At 42.5% G+C, this 27,486-nt stretch overlaps 1 protein-coding gene across 3 annotated transcripts in view; it reads right to left on the bottom strand.

Annotated features, from left to right (window-relative positions):
- Positions 1-242: 242 nt before the first annotated feature.
- Positions 243-27,486, bottom strand: part of LOC110983305 (sestrin-1-like) — a 40,860-nt gene continuing 13,616 nt past the window's right edge. For 2 of the 3 annotated variants that reach the window (XM_022242459.2, XM_022242462.2), the window contains 10 exons: positions 25,255-25,320; positions 14,372-14,404; positions 12,875-13,045; positions 8,983-9,165; positions 7,756-7,956; positions 7,315-7,450; positions 6,250-6,380; positions 5,235-5,344; positions 4,832-5,057; positions 243-4,045 (listed from right to left, as the gene is read on the bottom strand). In XM_022242459.2, the coding sequence (XP_022098151.1) occupies positions 3,956-4,045; positions 4,832-5,057; positions 5,235-5,344; positions 6,250-6,380; positions 7,315-7,450; positions 7,756-7,956; positions 8,983-9,165; positions 12,875-13,045; positions 14,372-14,404; positions 25,255-25,320 (1,347 nt within the window). In that variant the 3' untranslated portion in view covers positions 243-3,955. Of the gene's footprint in view, positions 4,046-4,831; positions 5,058-5,234; positions 5,345-6,249; positions 6,381-7,314; positions 7,451-7,755; positions 7,957-8,982; positions 9,166-12,874; positions 13,046-14,371; positions 14,405-16,122; positions 17,256-25,254; positions 25,321-27,486 lie in introns of those variants that run through there. The other variant, XM_022242463.2, reaches the window with a different exon arrangement.

Here is a 27,486-nt window from a genome sequence, read left to right as displayed (position 1 = left end):
AGATTAATGGCAAACATCACATCATGTTCTAACTATTACCACGGTTGTTAGGATCTTTTTCTGCTGTGCAACGAACCCTTGGCAGAACCTTAAGAAGACGCCTTTGTTAATGGAAACCCAAATTATGCCCGACCAATTCGGCAGGACCCGTGCTGACCCTTTATCGTGGGACATAGCTGCCCCATGGATGTCATGCTCTGAGGGGAAAATACTTCATAAAATGACAGGCAATAACCTTGACATTGACATTTAGCCTCAACTTTTATTTCACAGTATTCTGTTAAGGAAATATTTGGGAACAAAGCAGAAATATTGGTGGAATGGTGGACCAGAACGTAGCTCCAAAAATCAAAACAAACAGAACAAACCAATATGAAACTCTGCTGTTGGAACCTAAACATTAATACCGAATGTTCGATGAGAAGTTAACCTTTCTGATGAATACTGTTAGAAGTGCGAAGATAAGAGCTAAACTTATCCGTAGAACAAAAGTTAATCAGTTTTGCCTGCTGGATAATGGACAAAATGACATAAGCGTACATGGAAAATGAGTTTTGGCATGCCACAACATAAAAAAACAAACTTGTAAATCATTATCAAACATACAAATGAAGCAATAACATTTTCATAAACAATATTATTAAATATATATATAATATATAATTTGGTGTTGCAGTTTCAGAAATGCCATTTAAAAATAACCGATCAAGGTAAACAAATGAACGCACAATAACAATGTATTTTTGTCATAAAAATTCAAGCCAGTCAGTATCTATTTAATCTACAATGATATGAGACAAACTTTAGTTTGTTGGTGACCAAGTGTCCCATGCTAGGGATAGACTCCACTCCAGTCTGCAGGTCCTTGATTGGAAAATCTCTAGCTATCACAATAATACTGTTGTCCCTCAAATGTGATACCCACACCTAACTTACCAGGCCCTGGGATGTGGGTCAGAACAGCCTTGAATTAATGTGACCCCTGTTGACCCACCCCTCCAAATGAACATCATCTCTGATTCTTTTGAAACATAAGTGTCTCCAACAACTATACACCTATTAGTTGGCCTACACCTGAACACTGTACACTAGAGCACGGCACAAAAGGACCCAGGAAACTTCGTAAGCCAACTTGCAGCATAAGTGAAAATTGGAAAGTATATTCTTCATCTTTTAAATGCCCTTTCAGAGGAATGGGTTCGTTAAACACATGCTGGCAAAGCGTAACAAGATGTCAAAAAAGCAGAAATGAAACACACACAAAGAAAAAAATAAAAATAAAAAATGACTGACTGCCAAGTATGGTCGTAATCTGCCACAACACATCGCCGAGTTATATCTTTGGTTCTATAACAAATCACAGAGGTACTCATTGGAAGATGAAGCTTAATCATAGTTTGTTCCGCGAACGAAGTGCTCATGCTTTGCCAAACACTAGTGCCTGGACAAACATGCAACAAATTTAGGATTCTAGATAATCACAAGGTACCAGAGCATACATCTCGACTCACTGACGATAAAAAGTCGACACCAGTCAACGTAATTTGTATCAGTCGGATGGGTCTTATGACGTTTCAATTACCATGCAATATGAAGCTCAACCCAAATGTTCCCTTTATTCAAAGCTCTGAAGAAAAAACAAAAAAACAAACATCACCTTCCGACATCAACCCTCTCCCTGCAGCATTCCATCCGGATGCTTACTCAACCTCGGGAGGAATTTGACGAAAGCAATCTCGCCCCACTTACAACCGACACAATCTGTCATCCGCAGCCTAACATTCATTGACCAACCCCCCCTCCCCCACACAAAAAAAGCCAGACGTTGTGAAACCCAAAGCCCAATGGTAACCAACAAATGAAGACACCACTGGATAATTGGGATACATCCGCCGGGGCCCTTCGACAGAAAGTTTTTGTTCATTTGGGCAATTAAAGTCAATCACAACAACTTTTGAACGAGAGCAATATTTATGATTTATACAGCTGCAACAATTCTTCAATAATTCAATGATTGGTTGAAATCTGCATATTTGGCAATAAATAAGGAATCCCGGATTCCTCCCCTCACGCCCCCCCCCATATTCCCCTTTCCCGGCTATAAACACCCAATGCTGAAGGTAATAACAGATATGAACACTGTCGCTATACATCATGTCAAGCAGAACACTGTACAGGCTCTTGTATGTACAAACAAAATAACACATGGTTAACTGCACCGTTATTAAACACGAAGTCTGTGATCTTTCTCATAAAAAAAAAAAACCCAAAACACGAACACTCCCTGTAACCCAAACCCCAGAAGACTTCAATGATGATATTCTTTGACTGAAAATACCACGAGAGAAGGGATCAACAGGGGAAAGCAATGCTCCGCACTCGAGGTGCTCCAGCAGATCGAGGAGTGTTTGGAGCAAAGATTAACTGGCAACCTTGCCAGTAATTTGATCAGTCCTATCCTCTGCTGTGGTAATAACGAGCCACAAGCTTTACAGTAAAACACTTGAACACATTTTGTCGAGCAGAAATTGCACATTTCAAAAATAACACAAAAAAAGGAATAACCACCACCGTTCTGATGATGTGATAAACTCAGGTCAACATTTTACGTGCACACGTACGATGTCCAAAGAGCAGTACCAGCCATCCAAACGGCACTCACACTCAAAAAAAAATAAAAACCAATGCCACAAATGTCCCCCAATGCACTGCAAAAGCATTTTCAGTCAAAAAATATTTCACGACAAAGGCGTTCCCCTTCTCGAACAAGAAACACAAACAGAGATGCATGATGATCAAACTTTGTAACAACACAAATACTGGCACTGTACGTTCTATACACCTGTGCTTCGATCAACTCTAAACAACCACGTTTACGTGGGGATTTTTTTTTTTTAAACTGTTTACAACAACTGTACAGCTCTTAATGGATACAACAAATACAAGAGGGCAATATAAGATTTTGTAATGGGATCGTAGGATATATGCATATAGACAAGTCCAATCAGTGGAACGATTTTAATCATGTGTAAACAGTTGCTTACGGGTTTTAAAATTTCAACTAATGCTGGCTTTAACAAACTGTTGTTTACTTACAATTGTAATGATTTTTATCATTATTTCTTTAAAACAGGAAAGGACGATCCACCAGGCAAACATAACAAGCTAAAGGTAGCACAAGCCAGGAATTCGCAAGTTCAATTATTTTGTTTTAGTTCAACTAGTTTATAGTGCCATTCCTCATCTGAACAATGTACAAACTCAACATTCAACAACAATTTACTCGTTGCGGGCAGGCGGCATTCCTTTCCGGTTTGACCGAAGAGAGGGAATTCCCAATTATTTACAAGCGCGCACACACATCAACGCATTTGAACTGAGATTCACTTACATGAGAAAGTCACAAGTGGCCCCTGATTGGTTGTAAAGCTTGCGAGCCGAGCAGGATGACAGCTGATTGGCTAAAAGCCGCTCTGAACAGTATCTACTCTCGTCCATGCCTCATGTACAAGGACACGAGACTGGGCTACCTCCAAGCCAGCTGTGTTGTGGCTACGACTTTTGTTCTCTGCACTGACAGACAAGAGCCAATAGCCACAGCCGCAGCCAAACTTCAAGCTTTGCAACACATCTTTGGGAATAAAGCACCCCGGAAGATCTATATGTAACAGTGATGTTGTTTTTTAAAACCATGTAACCCTAACCCTCATTAAACCTGTTTGTAAGCCATTTACCCTGCAGAGGGGAAGAAAATTCGCAGGTTTCAAAACTACATGTACATGAACACAGTATTGCTTTCAGGCAGGTATGTTTAAACAGGACGGCTTCCTCTGGAACCAGAAGAGCCAACAGTCAATCAGCTGTTTCAGGAAGTTTGGTTTTTCTTATTATCATACAGAGACTGGTGGCGGGTGGCAGTTTTTTCTTCCGAGGAGTCATTTGGAAGCCAGCTGCGTCATCTGGTATAGAGCCACATGACCGCCCGCAGGCTGTAGAGGAGACTAGCCTGCATCTTGGCTTCCAGCACCATGAGATTGACGTGCACCTGCCAGGAAGGCAATCGGAGAGGGACAGAATAAAAAAATGAGGATCTGCCAAATTCAGGCGGGACCAGAGCCGAGGTGGGTACACAAAGGGGTGGGGGCTGACAAAATGGCACAGGGAATCTTGCATACCCTTGGGAAGATATTATCCACCCCAAAAATTGAAGGCAATAGTGTTCAAGACACAAGGCCGACGTATGCAAGATGATGAAAAAGTGAAGTGTTTACAGATTCACACACATTCAAGCTGAACACGCTGCTGTTCCATATATATGTGCATAAATACACAAGTGTCAGGCGTGCAACTTGACTTTGACGAAAAAAACTGAGGCAATCCCAATCTTTACAAGACTTTGTACAGTGTTTTTCAAGTTTTAATGACATAATTGAGAAGTGAGAAAACAAGGAAATCAACTAATCTGAGGAAAAGGTGAATGCCTTAAGTGTAGCCCGCTGGCCAAAAGCCGGTAACAGTTGCTAGGTAACGAGCGAGATTAAAAGATGAAAAATCCACATAACATATAACACGGTTTGTAACGATGAAAATGAAAAACTGCCGCTTTCTAGGCCTTTAACAAGTAGCAAGGCATGGGCTCTCTCACAAATGGCTACAATGAATCTTTTTTGATTTTTGCCAAGTGTACTTAAGTGTTACAAAATCCGACTAATTAAACTTCCCAAATTCCATCAGTTTTAGGGTTGAAATCTTGAAAATCCTGAGAAATGACTCGTTCAAGCACAGACCCAGCAAATCTGGGAACTAACTCGGGGATAAAGAGGGGTGTTACCTTTTCAGAATGTTTGAAATCCCTCCAGAAGGATTCGTAGTGGCTGAGGGTGACCTTCTCCGGGTAGCAGCAGACCGTCTTTATGTAGGTCTTGAGGGCCCGGTCCATCAGCGTGTTGACGGCCCCGTAATCGTAGTCGTCGTGGCGGATGCCGTAGAGGGAGTGAATATAATTCCAGATGGCTCGCCTCAGGAGGGAGGTGTCCACTTGTTCCTTCTTGCCCATTCTGTCAGGAGAAAGAAAACAAAAACAAACGCGGAATAAAACGGGGCTTTTTTGACAACACCGTTTTTGGTCTATGAAAAATACCGCCATGTAATGTACAGAACCAAAGCCAATCTGGAAAGCCCTGTGTATAGCTTTCATTAGCCCTACGATGTTTTGGAACAATTCTGCAGCTTACGTGTTGTAGGTTAAACTGTAAGCGAGCCTGAACTTGTCATCCAACATGGGCGCCACATCTGGGTAGTAACGATTAAGTAACGAGAATCCCTGGTCCTCCCAAGAATAATCCTGTCGTAGGAAAAAACAGATTTGTTAGGCTACCACTAATGATGCAGCTTACCAAGGAAACTTGTGGGAGATGTGGACACGGTATCCCGTGCAAACACGGAACCCATGAACCTTTTTTTTTTTAAAGCTAGTCCAACGTTGAAGTGTCTTGAAGGGCCAATATTAACAATGACTGATCGTCACAACAAATTCTCAGTAACACTTTGTACCAAAAAACTGGTAACACGTGTCGGGAAGTATCGGTCGTCTTGCACATGTGCAAGATCTCCACAAGTGCCGTGTTGTCCCCCACCTTCAAAACAGCTATCTATCAAGTGGAATTGCCTTCTCCTAAGTGGGCCTGACAGTTGTTGTCGCGTTCTGTCACAGCTGACTAACATCATCAGAACTCTTACTGCTAAGTCATAGAGAGCACTAGTTTCAAGTTATGACTAACTGCTCCCCTATCTGTTCCCTCATCTCCCGAGAGTCCTTTTTCCTCTTCCCAACATACAGGAAGCGGAGGTCAAGGCCACATGATTTTTTTTTTGTTCTTGACTGCTTAAAGGACTTGACCTTCCAGCGTTACTCAGCGAATTCTCCGGTCTGCTGAAAGTTTGTTACTGTTTTCCAGGAAAACTTTCCACGTGGTTTCGTTTTAGCTTCGAAACTGTGGAAGACTGAATGGCTCAAAATCAAGGAGTGACATGGCAGAACTGGCCCTAGAAACTGGACAGTCCAAAAAAGGTCACAAGTGTCCAATTCAACACAGAGAGGCGCACAGATGAGCTTTTCTCAAATTCACAAATTAACAGCTTACAATAACTGAGACAAGAAACTGACATTGTAAACTATACTATGCAACGTTTTTGAGAAACAAGAGACTTTTTGATGCACAGAGCATTGAAAATCATGTCGTGACTCACCTGCGCTTTGAACGTGGGTATTTGTGATACCTCCCCTCTCTTGGCAAAGTCCTGGTACTTGAACTCAGGATCAATGATGTAATGGGACAGGTCCGCTGTGTCTTGGCAGGTCTCATCGCAGGGCGGCGACACTGTACAAAAAGTAACAGATTGGTTTGGGATTAAAAAAAAAATTCCCAGACAGTTCCAGCGGAAAACAATGGCAATGATCTCTTAGAAGAGGTAGCCCTTGGAAGATGACGCCACACCTGCTGCAGTGTCGGTTGCTTTGGCTGGTACTGGTAGGCTGTTGTTGAGTATGATTGGCTGGTTGTGGTAGATTTGATGAGACTTTGGATGAAAGGCCCAGGGAGATGGTGTTGGATTCTGTGTGAGTTGGGACACGCAGGGTTCATTGGGTGCAGCGTCTGGCTTGCTGTACCAATTGTTGGACCATGCTTGATTTTGTTAGGTTTGGTACTGTTCAGTGCAAGTCATCCTATACTGCATAGACCCGTCCATACCATATCACTCAAACTCCAACGGGCTCATTCTGTTGGAGTTTATCAGATTTGGTACAGTGACCTGCATGTACAAGTACATAGACAAGTACATGAACTTGTTGGATTTTGTGAGGTTCAGTATACTTTCTAGTGCAGGAGCCTAGGGGGTTAGGCTTAATCCAACGGGTTGAGATACCTGCATTTGTTTTTTGATTGTCAATTAACTGATTAGTGAGCTATTTCGTTAGCATTCTAGTTTATCAGGGTAACCATACCAGCTGTTGATAATCTCTTCCCCCCAAACAGCTCTAGATTAGATTCACATCAAAGAGTTAATTGACCACACAGTACAAGCTCAGTCAGTGCCCATGATGCTAAAAACATTGGAGTTATCCCTGTAACAGGTAAGCAAAGTCTACGGACAAATCTGTGCTCCAAGAATGGGCCAGTTCTGTATTTCAGAAAGCAAGGTCATTCCGGAGGGGCAGCGAGTCCACACGACCTACGATGCGCTTCATTTTGGACAAGTGCTGTAGCAATACCGCACCGGGTCGTTAAGGGACCCCATAACCTTTGAACTCACGTTCAACGTTCTGCTTCTCCACCTTCTCAAACTTCCTCAGTTTCTCCTCCAGGGTCTCGTCGGGTTCCGTCTGCTCCTCTAGCTCCCTCAGCTTCTGCATCAGAGTCTCCACATTGCTACTTGCTCCTTCCAATTCCTTGGGGCAAGAAAGGGAGCAAATAAAGATGGACTTGAAGGTGACAGTTTGGTTTCGCCTTCCCTAAACTACCATGAGGCATTATTAAATACACGGGGGCATCCTCAAACAACCAGGTATAATTCGTGACTATTATATAAAAGAAAGGTTTGACAACAGATTCTTTTCACGTATTGATGAGGCAAGGTGAACTCCATTCTCCGAAAATGCCGGAGAGCAAAAGCTTGCCAGCTCAGCCTCTCTCCTAAGTCACTGCTGGTCGGCCTCACAAAGGTATTGAAGGCATTAAAGGTAGCGTCCCTCACCTCTGAATAATTGTTGTTGGACGGACTGCCTGGATCGTCACCAAGCGAGGGCGGCCTGCAAGTGTGGCCACCCTCCATATCAATCTCTGGGTTGATGCCGCAGCCAAACACCATCCCGGCCAGCGAGCTGAAGTGGGTGGTAAGAACGATGGCTTGTACGAGCTCTGATAGTGCCCAGCTAGACGGACCCTTCAAGAGATCCTAACATGGGGAAAAAGAAAACATTTGGTTTCAAATTTTGGTGGACAGATCATGATTTCCTAAGACATCACTGAGAACAATTTCTAAAATACATGACTACAATAAAAATCAATTTACAATGCCTGGACACCTCATTCCACCAAGTGGAAATCATGATGGCTGGAAAAGATGGTGCCAATGGAATACTGGAAGCGTCTAGCGTGTGAACGGGGAATAAAAAAAAAAAACTTCATAATGCGGACTCCTTTTTGGGCAAGGTACATTCAAATGGGGGCATTTCAGGGAATCCACATCAGCTCACATTTGGAGCGTGCATCATTTGCGTGCATACTTAATTTCTTGGTATCAACACGTGGCAGCTTTTAGTAGATTTTGAAATTCCAATTTGCGATGCTTTGGCATTTGACTTTATCACTGACAGCTGCTGTGAATCCATTTATTTCTCGCATGCCTGCTGGGAGGGGAGAAAGGCAATGCAATAACCTCGTCATTAACCCACGCAATTTAAATCGCTTTAAACAGAAGAATTAGGCCAAATTGAATCCGAGAGCCAAAAAAGCTTGGAATTTTAGTAGCCCACAACCAATTTTCTTACGCATGGTTAGGCACATTAAATAATGACGCATACATGTACATGCATTATTCATGCGAGTAAAAAACAGATGACTTTTGTCATTAAGAGTCTAGACATACATACACAGTTCATGTGTAATGCAAAGTAACAGTTGTAGAAAACTTTGCTTCTGCAGTGAATGTGACGAACACCTTGGATCCATTTTAACTCCCCTCGATCTTCCAAAAGCTGTCGGGAGGCCTTGAAGGATTTTGAAGAATGTAGGTAGGTACAGTAGTGGCCAGCCACTATTGCTTCAGCCGGATTAGGATCACATGTGAAACCCCTCAAGCTGCCAATTAATTGGCCATCCTTCTGCCCTCACCCCTCCCACCCAGACCCTGCAGAAAGCAGCGCCTAGGAGGTACCGGTACACGTGCATGTACTGGCATGAGCCTGATTGGGCCGCTCACCTCCAAGTGCTCTTTGGTGATGAGCCAGGGCTGGTGCACCAGGAGCTTGATGAGTTCCGCCAGCCGCCGGAGCTTGTCTGGGATGAAGGGCAGCCCTCTGAGCCACTCCGGATCTCCCCCTTGTGCCAGGAACTCGTTCTCTTGTAACCTGACAATGTAGCTGCATTGGTGTCGCGCCGTCGCCTGGGAATCAGTCAAGCCAAATCCATCAGTGAATCAAACTGAACTGAATCAAGTCCAATGAAATCAATGAAAATCAACTGAAATCACTGTAAAATCAATCACATTACAAACTGAAGATAATAGTATACACCACCTTACAAGTTTAAGACAGCACCTAAACCAGATCCAATGTACATGCACAATAAATACACAAGGTACATTGTTTGACTGGTCTGATGTTTGGTGTTTTGTTCTCAAACGACCTTACCTTTTTGAAATACCGAAGTGGGAAGAGACAGATAGTGTGAACGCCATGAAAAGTGACTACTATTAAGCACTGAAAATTACAACTGGAAGGCTCCGCAACAAATTACAGAACAGATTTCTTATTTAGGAGGGAACAAACTCGGCCATTATACCGGTAACTGAAGGTAGCTGCAACAAGACTGCTGTCTTCACTGGTATCCAACAAGCAGGTACCGTACTGTACATGAACATGGATTGCTTAATTTTCCAATTTTGTCATTGTTTGCAGTGTACATTTTGCCATTTTGAGGGGTTTGACCTCGTGTGCAATCACACTCAGATGCAAGTCAAAATGAACTCGATTTCCTTCTTTCTAACTGAACCTGATTTCCTTCTTTCTAAATTCTATCTTGTGCATGTGAAGGCCACTGCCCATTTACGTTAGGCAATTAAACCCTAGTATCAGTGATTCACACAAATAAAACTTGGACGGTGGATGGGTCAAGATACTGGTCAAAAGCATTGAGCTACATCCTTATATACGAGAGGATGAAAGTATGGACACATCTACATCTAATGCACTGAGAAGCAAGCGGAAATGCCCACTTTGCCTGTCAGCCAGATAAACAGGGCATCAATAACTTTATGAAGAGGCACAGGAGAAGGTAACAGGCTATCACTGGTGTTATGTAACAACCCAGTGAGGTAACTCCAATGTCCTTGGTACTGGTCAGCTGAGGCTTGGTAACCATTGTTATCATGACCTAACCAGGTCAGTGGCCATTGAAAAGGAACAAATGCTCACAGGCAACACGGGCTCAAAAATGCTCCCCTGCTTCGTGGCCCATTATACAAGTACTTGTATGTTACACAATAGGGAGTCAAAATTGATTTTAAAGGTCCCAGGACAATGAGAAACAGAAAAAATGTCCCCCAAATACATGTAGAGATGGAAATACAGGTGTATGTATATGTATTTGTAATATGTATTTGTAATACATGCATGTGTACATTGTACACGTGTGAAAAGACCCGTCCTCGGTGAACTTACATTGCCCGGTATGTCGTGGGCCTACTGGTACATGTGATCAGTTGGACTACAACACTGAGTTGAATTGTAAGGGGACCGGGACTGTGTGCAAGTGATCAGCTCCCAAGCAAGTTGCGCTAAATGCAGTAACACCACGGGGCATTTTTGTTAGAGGAAAATATTGAAGTGATACGCAGGATGTGAACGGGAAAGCAAAGTGAGGGTAACAAATTGACCCGTTTTTCTGCAGCTGGTTGTTTTTTTGGGGGGGGAGGGGATATGATGGTTTTGCAGGGAGCCAGAAAACCTTTCAGTAAAGCTATTTGTCCGGGGTTCTCCCACAAAGATCACCTAGGACCTAGGACCCTGTCTTAATGCAATTAGATTTGCATGTCCACATACATGTACATGTACAACTATACGGAACCGGTACATGTACAGTACATGTGTGCACGTGCCCAACAGTCTAGGAACACGTGCAATACAGTCCAACAGCACTGCACCGGGTGAACAAACTTTCCGGAGTGTTGCAAACATGTAGCTCTCTCTAGCCTGGGCCTTCCTGACCACAGGATCAGCCCACTCCCTGCCCACCTCTGCCAGCCAATGGAGAGGGCCGGGACGTGTTCCACTGAGCATGCCCAGTGCTGGCTGCAGCCCCTGCAGGGCTTGTGCTTTCATTACCAACATAAGTAGGTCAGTGATCTGTGGCTTGACATATCTCAGGGGACGTTTTTTATTACTTATCACAGGATAAAGGGGTACTATTGTGAGAGCCCAAAAAAAAATCAAAAAAAATCGGACTATACATGTACCGTTATTGGCTATGGGAAAGTATGAAACCTGCATGTTGTAAAGGAACATTCTGGCCATGATGGAATTTCAGAAAGGAAGTTACTAAAAGAAAGTTACTGGCATATGTTTTATAGTTGCTGGCAGTGTCTCAATTTCGACATTGTTTAGGGCTTAAATTTTTAACTTCCATTTACTACCGGTAGATGCACTGAAACATTTCTCATTCATGACCCTGAATACGCGGAGGTGCATGCCATTGGGGATGGTTGCATGAAAATCCAATGGACAGTACTTCTGCTTGCTTTCTCCTTTTCTTTCACTTTCAGCAAATCAGAGGTCCACTTGAACCAACTGCAAATTGGCTTTTTTTTTCTCTGCCCGGCAGCTCATGGAACCGGAGGCGGCTCGTGCCGTGGCCGACAGGAGCTCACAAAAAAATTCAAGATGCAGCCCAACTGCTAGGAAGCTTCATGCAGATCGATGGGGGGGGCGGCCCATCGTAAATCTGTTCCCTTTGATCACTCGCACGTTCTCTGTGCAGCAGAGCTTGGGAAAATGCAGTCTCGAGAGAAAAAAAAAAAAAAACGCCGTGAACAATGGCTTACGAGATTGGACGGTGCAAATACCACTCTCGTTCATATTCATGTTGGCAAATATATCTGATTGTTTGCCTGTAAACAGACCTGGCCATACCTGCCCCAACATGAACTTCTATGCAGAGTGCTATGGTACATTTGCCGTAGCACTTTGCATAAAGGTATATTTACCATGGCAGAGATACCGGTAGATCTCACTTTTCAACCTATAAATAACTATAACTATCAGTTGTTTTTTTTTTGTTCTAGGATTCTGTTCTTTTGGTTGTTTATGGCAATATACATGTTGATGTAGTGCCTGTGCTATTGCCTGTTTACTTTTTTTTTCTTTTGTTTTTGGCAAATTAAACAAAAAGAAATTTGCACGGTTAATCATGTGTAAATAACAGTTCAGGAATACATGTTAAGTCTCGACTAAGAAAAAAATCACAAAGAAAGTAACAAATGGAAAAAACAGGAAAAGTATGGAACAGTGGACTCAGCACCACTAGGATTTGGATTTGGGAGTACAAATGGGCAGGACCACAGTGAACTTGTTTTGACTGGATGCGCATGGGGAAACCTCTGACCTTCAGGGCACACAAATCAACAGGCTGGTAGAAAAGCAATGTAAACTTGCTTCCTTTGCAAAACAAGCAGGCAATCGTTCTTGGTCAGAGAAACGATGTGGAAAGATTAAAAGACCAAAAAAATAAAATTACCCGTGACAAACTGTGACCAAATTTTCAGTTTGGGGTAAGGAGAAGGGAGGTGTCAGTTAATTGGCAAGTCGCAGTCTATAATATAATTTTTCAGGTCCTGAAATTGTTGTTTTTGTCATTAACACACAAAGTGGGAGGAATCCCAATTTTATTACGGGTTTAGAAAGAGGGGTTTAATTCTCATTTTTTTAAATTTTAATTTAGTGTACATATAAAATCTTGAAAGTAGAAAATATTCAAGTTTTCTGCCAAATCCTTAATAAGGAAACTTTCAACCTCCATGGGTAATATCGGCACAAGGCCAACTGAGTGTTGAAAAGTAAGGTTCAATTTTAGGGGGGATGTGTCGTTAGAGGACTTACCATTATTGCAATGAAGTGTCTGTAGTTAAATGGCAAGGGGCCGTCTCCGCGGAGAATGAAGTCCTGCGTCCGGAGGAATGCCTCCAGGTAGCTGGGGTGTAGGCCCATCACCGTCGTCAGATGGTCTAATCGATTGCTCTGAAGGAAGACGTCGATGAACAAATCTTTTGCCTGGGCGGAATCGACAAGTGAGGGAGAACGGTTTTCGCATTTTGAGCGAGAACAAGAGACGGTTGCCAAGTTTCTGAGTTGGAAGTTCACCTTCACCGAGGGGCTCTCAATAAAATGATGGGATTTTGAGTTTACATGGCAGACACCAGGATGAAACAAATATTGTCCTTTGTGGTTCACTGACCACAAGATGACTGAAATTGTCACTAAAACATGCCAACTGTAACGCTTCCGTGGGTTTGACATTCAGCTGGTCAAGACAGATAATATTTAGTTTACTATGACTCGCAGAAAGTACACAGATGTCTTAAAAGTGAGTGCTCATTTCCCACATGCTTGACTTCAATTAACTTTCCCTCAAAAACGCCATTTGTAACACTTCTCAGATTTCAATTAATCTGTATTTATTTTCAAAAGAAAACAAAAATCGTCCACAGGGTAGTTTGACTCCTTAAACATACTAGTACATGTACTCCATGAGGACATGTGAGACGTGCAGATTTAAGAGGAAAAAAAAAACCAAAACAGTGACACTTTTTCCTGTTATGTTCCAGCCAGACCCACGCACACCAACTTGATGACGGCAATGGCACTTGAACATTCTACCCACCCATAAAAACGCAGAGTGTGTTCAGTTGTTTGACATTGTTAGTTACCAACAGTGTGGTAATGGCAAGTTTCAAATGGCGGTGCCATTTTCTGGCCTGCTATCCCCTCCTTTTTAGTGCCTTGTGACAGAGGCGACAGAGGAACCAACAGCCCTTCTCATTTCGTACAGAACGGGTCTTGTTCCGATTGAAATAAATTGCAAACTGACCATAGTCGAGCTTGCTGCAGTGCAGTTATTGACACTGCCCCCAGGAGAGATTTGACATTTGCATCCAACTGGACAATTATTAGCCATGTCAGACCGAGTTTCACGCTGAGCTATCTCTTTTCGCGGATAAATTCTGTTCCCATGGACGTTCTCTGGGGCAGGTTGGAACTTGTAGACTTTGTGCCTTGCTGTTAGTACAGGTCATTCACAATTCCAGTAGAAAAGATCTTTTGAGCTTAAACTTGTCTGTTTAAATCAAGTCTACCCCTTTTCCAAATACAAAGTTTGAAATACATGTAGTTAATACTGTACAGAAGAATTGGATGAGTCAATTCCAATTTTGATTGAGTTTGGAACCATTTCACAACCGAAACCTGAGTCTGAATTTCACATCTGAAAACAAAGCTGTAAAATTCAGGGCCCTATTTAGGCAATTTCCTTCAGGCCAAACAAACAAACAAATCAGAATTCCAACCAAATACAAAAAAAACCTACAAATTGCAGCTTACCTTTTCATCTCGACCATTCTGCGCAGCCGCAAACTGTAAACGGGAAGAGAGAGGAAGAGTTACATGCGCAATCCTCAAACAGCATCTAGACACGATTGAAAAATCCTCTACATATCGTTGCAAATTCACAATCCTTCCTCATTAAACTTTATGCGGCCAGTGTCTATATTTCCTTCTGGACAAGTGGTCACAGATTCCAAAGGCAATGTATATATCCATACACTGTAGGCAACTGTGTAAGTTCAAGATTCGAGGGTGTTTCCCCCGTCAGTGATGTACATACATGTACATGTACATATGTGCGGAAATCATGCCCTTTATCCTGGCTGGTGTGACGTGTGAGCACGTACAAGTACGTGTGTGTGACATGTGCACGTCAAGAAACATGTCCATGTAAAGTGCATAAAACTTCACAATGAAAACAACCAGCAGCTACAAATCCTGCACTGGGGGGAGGGGTGGGTACTGCAAGTGAAACACGATCCCTCAGTGAGCGAAAACTGTCATGGAGCCTGTCTATCTCTGGACACCAGCTGGAGATCTGTTTTTGTTCAAGCCATCAAAAACTCATTATCAGGCTGGCACCCATTTGTACCTGTGCTGGTAGTCGAATACTCCAATTGGACTACATTGTATGCAGCATACTCTATGCAGCAAAGTGCTGAGAAAAAAGGTGAGATTTTCCTTTAACAACACCCAAAACAACTAACACTTGTCAGTGCCTGGTACAACTTCAACCAAGCGACAGGAAAAAAACAACACAATAACCGGAGTTATCCTGGAAATTAATAAAACACCACTAATACCAGTTTCCAGGAACCTCGACTTCTTACTCACAGGAATTGGGGAACACTGAAACTATGAATATGTGTGTTTTTTACATGGTGCTAGCAAACTGCCAGCATCAGCCTACACAATGACGGTTGAAACAGGCAACAATCACCAAAGTATTTCATCTGAGAACTGGCGGCAAGTAAAGGCGGCAGGCTACTGAAAACGAAACTAAATGACTGGAATTTTCCATGCAAGATATTTCTCTGTTGCTTTGCAGTAAAACAAAGTTGTGCAGTGTTGCATGGTTGGAATGATATAACTTACCATGTTTGAGAAACAAGCAGAAATGTCTGAAACTATATGTAAACACAACTAACCGGGCAACTAGCAAAGACATGTATCTACATGGTCATGGTCCGGTATACACCGGTACGTGCAGGCCTACATGGGTATTTCCAGAAATTAGGGGCCACTTTTTTTGTGCGTCTCTGTCACAGCTGTCATATGATTTTGTAAGTTCAGAAAACATTTTCCAATTTCCAAGAGAGAGGAATTAATGCAAATAAACTGACAAACAAATAGGAATAGTTTGAAATCAATTGCGGCGATATTTCCAAGTCAAGTACAAAAAAGGCCTGATGTAAAAGGGACACAAAAATGTCACACTTTTGGACCTCTAATTTCTGGAATTTACCCACATACACTGTACATGTGGTAGGAATAACAGAGGTTCTTCATTCAGGTGCCACATTTTTTGCAGACACTAAGCCCAAGTACCCAAAGCTCATTAAAATGAATTGAACAACCACATGTGTGCAAGCATGGAAAGCTGAGACACTGTTCTCTCTCCAAAAAAACATGTTGCCAATGTACCAAATCCATTGTGCACTTCTTGTCAAACTCAACTGACCAACTGACGAGTGGGGACACCCCCCCACCAAAACTTACAGTTAACTGAAGTCGACAAACGCACTCACCAAGTTCAACACTGTATGCATCCAGGGGCTAGCCTGTCTAGCTGCCACAACCTTTAGCCTCTCGAATGGCATTTCATTAAGGCCAAATCTGGGCTCCGGAACATACATGTGAAAAAAAATAAAAAAATCGCTTGATCACGACCGTACAGCCAAGCAAGATGAAGATCGAGTCAAAGTTGACGATTCAGGCTCTCGTCGGGACTGGTTGTCCAAGGGTGCAGAGTTGGTCCGATTCTCTTACCGGTACATGTAAATGAGACCATTGAACACCACCACCAAAAGTTTATTCCCTGGGAAAAAAAATGATAACAATAGCCCCAGCTCGAAACAGCTGGCCTGCCCGCAAATGCAAGTTAGTGCTCGGTCATGTGTGCTTTTATAGAGTGAGCATTACCAGTTCATCCCCCGGCGAGTTTGAGGAAGGGGAAAGCCTGAGTGAACTGGGGACGTCGTTCTAACCCATGCATGACCGAGGCCTAGCAAGGCTGTCCAACCACACAGGAAGAGCTGCGCAAGGTCCCTGGGGCAGGCTGGGGGCTTCGTTTGCCTTCCTCAAAGCCCAGCTGATCAAGGCAGTGCAGATTTTCTTCCGTGCTACTCAAACAACAGTGTCCGCTACGCGCCTCGGACCAACACAAATGATTAACGCAGGGCTGATAAACAATGAGCTGGCCTAAAATAAGCACACACCCTCTCTTTTCTACAAGAGGAAGGTAAATCTACAGTAAAAAATCATGCACTATTCAAGAACAAATCCACTTCTAACATTTACACGAATGAATTTATTCACCAACAGACATCAAGTCTCAACCAGCAAACTAATTTTTCCCCTTTGGTACATGTACATGTGCAGTAGTGCACTGCACTAAATGCTAGAATAATGCATGCGCGTGTTCCATAAAACGCCCATCTCCTTGACTATCACTTCCCTTGGACTCCTCTCAACAAACCACAGACGTGACAGGGGGATAAATCTCCATTTAAGCGAGGTGCACGTCCTCCATGTATCAAGCCTTCCGTTGGATATCCTATCAGTAGCTCTATGGTCCGAATAAGCCAAGCAGTTTGGTATTCTACATGTACATGTACATGCCCCGGACTCCACCATTGTCACCTGCAAAACACTTCATGATGCAATACCTCTATCTCCCCCCCTCCCTTTCTTCTGGTCCTCTGCCAAGCCGCATTCTTTTCATATTTTTCATTCCTTTTGCCCTCTAAAGCCCTTGGCAGGTGTTGTTAGGGTACATTTTTGTAAAGCGGAGCCTGGCAAGGCATGATGCAATCACAGCGTTTTGATTAAACCATGATTAGACCCTAACTTCCACCATAAGTCTCTGTTTACGTCATCTGGGACCCACTGCCCACGGGCCAACCATCAGGTGATGTTGTCATGCATGCCTAGCCCTGCATAAAGAACCATAGTGAATAAACCAGTGTTGTATACCAAAACAACCCCTGCACCATGTACGCATGTGCATGTACATGTACATGCATGTATATATTGCATCATTCAGTCAATTTTTAGAGCACAGCATAAATTTCAGCATGAATTTAACTGGGCGGAAAACTGGGTCCAATCATGGAGGAAGGAAACACGGTCCAAAGACATAGACACACACTATACATAACTACCGGTACAGTACACATGTAGCAATGCTATGGCATCATGCGCCTCAAATATTCACTCTGTTTGAACTGTTTCTGCACCATTACTTTGTCTCAAACTCCCTTGAGTTCTGAGATTTCTGAATCCTAAAATCAAACACAGCACCGGTATCACAGCATTCAATTAATTTCCATGTACATGATACTGGTTGGGTCCTACACAGTCCTGCAAAGATGTACAATGTATTGTACATGTATGTACCTTTGAAACCAGTCATACTGGTAGTTTTGAAGATTTAGTTTTCTATGAGTTACGATGGTTTAATCTTAATATCAAGAAACCAAAATTACAGCGAGGGGATCTCTCCTTTCAACCAATGACAAACATATTCAATTTCTAGTGCCCCTCAACCCTCAAAAAACTGACACGGCGTCACTGTACCGGTACGTTTTAGTTATTTCACGACTCAATCAATTTTGAGAACAGTGAAATACAAAAAAAATACTTGGTTGTGGTGTTCTGACTGAAACGGACAACATGTTTGCAAAACCAATTTTTTTGGGCAATTGTGCACACTTCTTGCATGCATGTACAGTACATACACCTGTTCGGTGTAACCTAAGCATTTACATGTGCATACATGTACATCCTCCCACTCCTACTCATTCAAACTCAGTTCTCAGTGAGCATTAATTAGCCTCACTCCTAACTCGACCACCTTGTAGACCTATCTTTAGGTTTACTTGGGGACGAAGGAAGCGGGACTTGGCTATAGCCAAGACTTGTGCCGATACTAGAAACATTGACGGAAAAGAAAGCCTAATGGCATGCCATGTAATGGAACAACGCCCGTATTCAGTCCATAGTAAACTTGTCATTTGTCGTCAACATACAGTACACCCTTGGCCTTCATTCTGTCACAGCCAGGCACTGGTCAAGCTGAAGTTCAATGATCGCCCACTAATGCGGGGGTTCTCATAGCTATTTAGGCCAAGGTCAATTTAATTTGGCCAAGGATACCGGTATCACAATTCACAACAGCCTGCAGTGACGTCGTTCTTTCTTTCCTTCATTTCTTCTCACAGGAGCGATGTCGTCAATGATTTTGACAGAGCTGTTAACACGCGCTGTTTTTCTTCCCCGTCAAGTGGAAGTACATGTACATGTTTTGGCATTGGTAATCTTTGCTTCATACATTTCCTTCATGGGCAACGGGCCGTTGCTGCAATAGTAAACCTTTTCGGTAATCTCTGCACTTAGTATTCATGACTCACACGCTCAGCTATGGAGTTTAAATTGCTAAGTTTGGCATCCTCTCAGAAAAGCTACATGTAAATTAGTACATACATGTACACACTGGAAGTGTTGACTACTCTAATTTAACAAGCCGACAAGCCAAATTTCTATAAATATGTGAGGTTCTCCTATGCCATCTCACTGGCAATCGTCATGAAACACAGTCCACTGTGCAGGAAATTGGTAGAACACTCTCCGTTTGTGTCTGAATTATTTCCATTATGTGCAAACGCCTATTGAACTAGTTTTGTTATTGGATGTTGATTTCAAACTACAACAGGTGGCACATGGAAGTGACATCATCTTGTCTACTTTAGTTTACGGTTATTACTTCCATTAACAAACGGGTAATGCCCAGACCCGGCAGATGGAGGTTCTCTGTGTATTTGAAAAGGGCAATTAATGCATTTGCTTTTTATACAGTTCATGTAAAGTGCTTTTTTTAATGTCCAATTAAAATTGAAATTTTATTTTTTTGCCAAGCAAAATGATACCATACAATGTATTTTTTTTTGTGCTGGTGCAAATTTTCTTGTTATGGGCACAATGTGGATCATCGAGCATATTACAGGTCATCCGATTTTGCTGTCAGAACTTTGGTTTACATGTATGCACTCTGGTGCTTTGTTCCAATTGATGACAGAAGTCTGCGACAACACCGGTACACCTGTGAGCGAAGTTTCCTAACAATTGTTTTCAATGAACAAACTGTGAATCTGTAACTTCAACAGAAAGAACCTATGAAAGTGTCTTTCTGGAATGACATCCAAGCAACAAGTACACTCAGATCTCCTGAAGGGGGTTGGACAAATTGACATGTTTTAAAAAGTACACTTTTCAATATGTGTAACCCAAAAGGGTCGTCAAAAAATTTCCACCCACTGTAAAGAGTATGAAGATACTGGTATGCAAAAAGTGCACCTTAGAAAACAATCGCTTCGACCCTACGAGTCACTGTATCTTGATTACTTGGAAAAGCGCGCAAGGAGCAATGCCCTGTGCCATGCGTGTGTGTTTTATGACACAAATATCGCGCTCCAGTAAGCAATCTGGGTCAATGGAAATAATGGCCCATCCAAGGGGAGGGGGGGATATCACGCGACAAGCAGACTGTGGGGCCCGTTGAGCATAATTGTAAAGCTTACATGTACGTCAGTGGCGGAGAATTCTAAAGCACTGGTGTGATGCTGAGCTTAAGTGGGCTTGCTTTTACCCAAAGCCTTGGAGGGAGAGGAGGGGGCGGACGGGGTGTTATTTTTTCTCCCTTAGTGATGCAATGGGAAAAGCTCGTGAATAAACAAGACGGATGTGGGGCGATCACGCTGTGATTAGAAACAAAGTCAGGCAATCTATTAATTAACGTTGATGATGACGTGAGCTGCTCCTGGCCCTCCCGGGGCGACTCGCCTAGCTGTTGTGATCTGTAATGTTCTGGACAGATAATGTGGCAAACTATCGTGGAGGACGCAATACCTAGCAGTTCTTTCAAGGAATCAGGTGATTAGTTCTGCACTGTGCCCACAAAAATGGCCAACAACAGACCAACCTTGGAAGACTAAAAGCTCTGACAGCTGCAAAGATGTAAGTCTTCACAGGTGCTGTAATTTTCCTCAAGTTCAAAATACCATGTAAAGAACGATATGAAAATTTTCCGTCATCTACCGGTAACAACAAGACTTTAGTGCAACTTTGCTGACCAACAAAATATAATCAATCAACAAAAGTACATGTACATGTAAGTAGTAAACAAAAAAAAACACAGATATTAATTGAGCTTTGAAGCCTTGCCTAAGGTTTGCTTAATTTACTAGTGCATGATCGTTGTGCAAGAATACTGTACTTCACTTGTGCATTTACGGGTACATATTTTTGTTATTAACTGAACACATCTTTAAATCAACAGGACTACATGTACATTACATGTACTGGTACACATACAGAGCACTTGGGTCTTTGTGTTTCGACAAAAAACATGGGGAGCACATCAGTGGAGTGACTGACAATGCAAAATATCCTCCACTGGGTAGGCACATGCTGCATGGCACAAAGGTTAAACACGGTCCCTGGCAGCCTAACGTCATGGAAAATTACAGGGGGACAGGGGCTGGGAGTTTTAAGTTGCCTCACAATGGGCGTTCGCTGCATGGAACAACCCTACATCCTGTCCATATTCGCTGAGCACTATCACATCATTTCTGCCAAGGGCTAAGGTAGTCATATACTAATGCGGTAAGTCAAGAAGATCTATCACAAAACAACCGCAAAACCGCAGTCTCGTTGCAAGATGGCATACGTCAACGGTCCCGCTCGCAGAGTCCAATTCAATCTTTTGTCAAAGGTGAATGTCGCCCCCAAAAGTTCAAGAAACCGCAGACTGCATCGATGGGTGCTCTCTCAGCTGGACAACTGTCTTCAGTAACAGCCCCTCACTCACTCCTTTAACATTCATAGGAAATCTTGAGCGAGAATTCCAACAAAGCTCAATTTCAAAGGACAACCAAATGAAAAATAGAGAATCTGTTTTTTGCTCTTACAAACTTTTCTTTAGAAGGATACTTCTCCACATGTGCATGAATGTACATGTACGGCAATCTTTCAGACATTACTACAACAACAGAAAACAACCTAATGCTACAACTGTGAAAAAAAATGCAACATGGCCAACACAAACAATAAACCCGTTTGACAATCTGACACTGCTTACAATCCAGAAATGCTTTACTTTGCAACACTACTGTTAAATCCACAAGCACATGTCTTTCATGTTACTTTTAAACTGCGCATTCTTCACTTTGGAAATTAGTCATACCGAGATTTTTTTTTCTACCCAAACTATGCACAGGAGATCAGATCTTGTACCTGTAACATAATGTAACCCTCCTCTTGCTGCAAACTGTCAAAAATTTCCCCTGTACATGTACATTACATTTGTATATCCTATGTCCCTTGACTAATTTTGACTGATAGGACCACTGTGTTGAGAATGCATCTTTGCATAAGAGGGTTTTAAAGTGAGCACTACAAATACATTACTGGAAGAAATTTGCATTCAGTGCAGGCATTTTGAACAATTCCATGGGACCGACAAGTCTCCTGTAAATTGAAGAGACAATAGTGCTACTGTTTGCAGGCCACGTTTGGAAACGATTGATAACCCAATTTTAAATTTTTTTTTTTAGTGGCCTTTGGACTTGCAAGCACTGAACTCCAAAAACACACATTCTATCGTTCGGCAAATGAATATAGACAAGTTTCTTGCCCTTTCCTCCAATTTAGTAATCTTTTTCAAACTTTGACCAATGGCGCCTGGATGCTTGCGTAGGTATAAACCCTTATGTAATTTTTTATTTTGATAATTGCAAAATAATTTGAAGGATTTCCACATGGCAAAGTTGAAAACAGCCTCAAAATTCCAACACAAGTATAAAAAAAGGTCAAATTGTCATGAATGGTTCCTATCGTACTGGTCCCTGATGCTTAAATAAAACTACATGTAGGACTATCTGAGATTTGAATAGTTCAAAAGGAACAGATAACCAGTGGGAGATTCTACATGTATTTCTAAATTCTTCCGGCTACCAGTAAGATACAGAGAGCACTGCAAGCTGTTTTAACCCCAGATAGGATGGCATATCATTCAACCACTCCATGTGCCTTCAATGAAGGCTGGAATCTAAGAATAGAATATCTTGGGGGTCAAGTTTGACGTGCCCATAAAAATGCCAATTTGGGTTACCTCAATGACCTCTGACTTTTGGAATCGTCACTTTACAACAAGAAAATTACGACCCAGGACACTGTGCTGCATTACCACCACTTTCAGAGCTGCCACAGCCTGGTATGACCAGGTCCGTGTAGCAAATCTTTTGAAGCAACAATTGGCAAATGAGACACCAGACAATGAACTCAACAAGGACTGAACCAACATTAATGGATCAATGACTCCTCAGAATTCTTAAACAGCACTTTGTTTTCGAAAGCGCCGAATCAAATCCACGTTATCTGAACTTTGTCGATAACACAAAGCCTGACTCCAGGGATGGAACAATATTAATGTGTTTGCCAACGTGTGCGTGCGCCAGCAGAAATGACCTATGTTAATGATTAGCGTGTGGCGTGATGTGCAGGCCTGTACGTGTGTGTGTGTGTGTGTGTGGGGAAGGGGGGAGTCAGACAAGTGATTGGATATAATAGCTGAACAATGGGCTTAGAGACCCTCTGGTTTGGAGGGAAAAGAATTACAGCCCAATGAGCCGGGCAGAGTGAATCATCACTCACTAAACCTGGGGCATATCTGAAGTGTACAGATGCCAACAAACTGTCTCGCTGAAATCTGCGAGCTATTTGGCGGGCGGGGGGGGATTGGGGAAGAGGCACGTCCCTTTGTGGTTTCGGGGACAGGGGATGCACCATGTAATGATGTACTGGTAGCTTGCATTGGGCAGTCTCTCCACGTAAGCAACGACAGGAAACTGAATGGTGGGGGAAGAGAGGGAAACCGCAAACTTGTTCCCTTTTTATCCTGAGTGCCGAGATGGCCTGTGAAACTTAAAGCCAAGTTAAGTGTCAAGTTCAAGACAAGGCCCACTGCTTGGTGTATACCCCCTCTCTTGATCAGTTCAGGCAAAGACTGGGGGATGTCACTCAATCACTGTACTGAAGCATGAGCGCAATGTTGGGGGGAGGGCAGAAAGTGTCACATTCACCCACGAGAATCCCAGAAAAGAACAGCATCTCCAACACAATTCACTCAAGTCTCAATGCAAATAATTATTCCCAAAGAATCTTTGCACGGAATCTTTCATTTTCCATGGCAAAACCATAACAGTGTATCCGCTTTCAAATGTTACGTCCATTGTGTTCAATTCATCTTGGATGGGCCCAAAGCATGTACGGACTTGCCTACGCTGCAAAATATCCAACATGTACATGTAGGGCCTACTCCTACCTTGTACATGTACATCATAGGTCAGCTAGCCCCAAACCCAACAAACCCTGTTTTGTGAGTAAACACACATGTATTATACACAGGATTATTTGGCCCTACCCTTTATCTCATCAAGGTAATTTTAAACTTGCTTGAGGATTTAGAGATAGAGATCTAACGCCTGTTAAATATTTTCAACAACAAGAGCTGGTGTGATAAGTCATATGGCAAAAGGTCATCGGTAGGAATAACGAAAACTTTGATTTTTTTTCTATGTCAAGAGCTTGTTCAAAACTTCAAATGAACCATCCAAGGTTGTTAATGCCAGTCTTCAAATTCTGAATCTGTAAAACTCAGTTTTTAAGTGTCAAGGTACATGTACTTTTTCAAACAAAATCCATCAGAATCTAACAAATTCAACAAAATCCAGCACCTGCAATAAGTTTCAGGTTTACAGAGCTAGGAGTACGGTTGGGTTCGTCAAGTGCTGGTCTGAAATCCATCTTCTGCGGTCAATGACAACCCAGCGCCACTTCCTACATTTTTGTTTGTTTTTTTTTCTGAGACAAACAATGGCTTTCATACTAGAAGTTCCTTTACAAAGTTCTTGTCCTCCGAGACAAACAACCGATATGGATTGGACTTAAGGCAAACCGAGGAAGTTGTCCTGGTTTTTATCTTTTCCATCCTGTAAAGCTTGTTCTGACAATGGCATTTTTTTCTCTCTTTTACGCAACACAAGACCGGGGTGGACAGGAAAGGGCTTTCACTGTGTGAAATCTTTGTGAAATGACTCACCGCATTTTTGGGTACGACCCGTGGTGTGACATACGTGTACATACATAGGGGTGAGCTTGTGTACATGTGTCATAACCACCGATGTGAAAGTTATCCAAATTTGCTCCGGAAATGGGTCAAAAAGTTGCAAATTGCTCACTGGAAGGAAGTATCGAAACACTACCGGCATAACTTGCTGGATTTTCAGGATGGTTTACTCAACCCCTCCAATACATTCCGCTACGTGCATTCATGGCACTTTTCCGGAGATAAAAATGCTTTAATGGGTTTGTCATTCTATTGAGGAAACTTACCAGTAATAATATAAAAAACATGGACCCAAAACACTTATCCATTTTATCAGACAGCGTACAAGTAGAATTATTGAAATAATGAGATATTGAAAAGTTGTTCAAAGTTCTTTGTACATGTACATACAAGCTCATATTGCCCATACAGTATTCATGTTTTTGTATCCTGATGTTTACAACCTTTCTTCACAAACATCAAAAGTAGCACTTACCTCTGACCGTGGTATAAATGCTGATGGCCCGTTACCACACTGTCGGGGAACTTTGACTCCTTTTTCCTGTTTATAAAAAGAGGGGGAAAACTTGTTGATTAAGTGTTTCTTTGAAGGCTATCTGTGAATGTAAGCATATCTCTGTGGTTTGGCTAGTTACCAATAGAAGCAGGTTTGAGTATCAACACAGAAGATATCATCGCAGTACTATCCGGTGAGTTTCAAAATAAAATTCAGAATACACAATGTCTGCTCGAGGAAGTCCGATAAACTACACTCTTTCAAACATTCGAACTGAAGCAACTGAACATTTTTCGTTTACCCAATCTGTGCAGGTGCAGAAATGACATGATTATCCGGCCGAGTTTTCAATGGGGCTTTATGTACAAACATCAGAAAACGACTTAATAATTAACAGGCCCTTGCATCATCTCAGGGAATCGTGCAGACAAGAAATTTGCAAGGTTCAGTGCCCCAATACTTGACCTCTCCCCCTTCCCAAAAGACTGTGTGATTTATAATCACTTTCTAGGTCCGGGTTCCGATCATGCAGATCGTGGCCACGACAAGCGCATTTTAAAGAAGGATTGCATCATGTAGGAAAACATGGATCCATTGGCATCAACTTGCGGTTTCAAGCAAAAAGCAAAAATTTGAGATGGGAATAACAGAGAGTGGGCCCTGAAGTTCAGATGTCAGTAGTCCTCTCCCCCACAGACATTGACAAATGGTAAGAACTGTCAACAGGGCTGGTAGCTCAGTTGGTAGAGCACCAGTATGGCATTCTAGAGGTCGCAGGTTCAAATCCCGCTCCAGTCAATCTTTTTCTTCATCAAATGAATGGAGAGGCACAATTTCCAATGGTTCTGTAGCAATCAAGTCTTCACAATAACCACCAGAGGTACAATATGTCCTGCAGGAGTCGAGTTTTCATCTAGGATTGCAAGATCTGCCTGTTCTTTTCCAGCTCAGGTATAAAAGCTAATGTACCTGTGCACTCCCGATGAGATTTTGGATTCTGATGCCCGCGGTTCTACCACACACACATGTACATCTGAGCCTGTACCAGTATTTGGCCCATGCTCGTTGTTGGGAAAGGAATATGAAGAGTTGGTCACCAGCATGAAAGACTTATGCCCCCCCCCCAAAAAAAACCAAAACATCAATTTTGGGCAAGCAAAAACTGCCTGTCCAAAATGACTTTTTTCTGTCCTCGGGACAGGTGGCCAGGTGACTGGATGAGACACTGCCAGGAGTCAGTTACAAGTGCTACAAGTCATCCTGTCTCAAGACGGGTACCGGTAACAAAATATTCTGCCCCACTGTAAGTTACATGTGTAACACAGGCCTTCTGCTGTTAACAGTACATAGGGGTGGGATATCCATGTATTACAAGTACATGTACAAGTACTTTGTCAGTAGTGACTACACTCCAGATTTGATTAGGATGGTCAATACAATTCTGACTTGGAGTCTCGGCTACATGTACCATATCTTACGTAAAAAACCCTGCTAAATAAGAAAAAATAACAATGAGCCGCCAGGGTATCTTTCACCAAAGGAACTATCGAACAAAAGAAATTAACATTTAACAGTCTACTGATGCCTGAAACAGCATCCTAAAAAAATCCACAGAACTTTCCAACAAAGGGATCTGGGCCTACATTTAACGGTTGACTGACGCTGAAAACAGCATCACAAATAGGCCGTGCAAGAAATGATTCCGCCCAATTTTCAGGTGCAAACCGGACACGATAAAGAATGAAATGGAATGACGCAGAACCGGAAAACCACAGAGCACTATTGGGCAAAACCACCCGACCGTAGCTGTCCTGCACTGAAGCAGGCATTTGGCTCTGATTGAGTGAAACTTCTCCCGGTGAGTTTGCAGTTTCCATACCTCACCAGGATTTGGAATACATTAACCAATAAACAGGAAAAGGGATTTCCCCTCGGTCCACGTGCTGACATTCTGTACATTCTGTCCCCCCACCTTTCCAATTAAATCCACAAATAACAAAAGTAGCAAAAGTCACTTGGATTTTCTGGGAAAAATATACAAATTCAATGACTCGCATGGTGCCACACATATCATTAAGTTAGGAAGAATTCCACACATGGAGACAAAGACATTAACGCAGTAACATCCATGTACCATATCAGCCACTGGCAAGCAAAGAAAATGTCCCGACAAAGCTGACATTCGGCAGGGAAAATACTGAAACCTTTACA

The sequence above is a fragment of the Acanthaster planci genome, linkage group LG15 (genome assembly GCF_054643075.1).
Source record: "Acanthaster planci isolate LZ-2023a linkage group LG15, COTS_SCS, whole genome shotgun sequence".
NCBI classification, from domain to species: Eukaryota; Metazoa; Echinodermata; class Asteroidea; order Valvatida; family Acanthasteridae; genus Acanthaster; species Acanthaster planci.
This window is presented reverse-complemented; position numbering and strand designations above follow the sequence as displayed.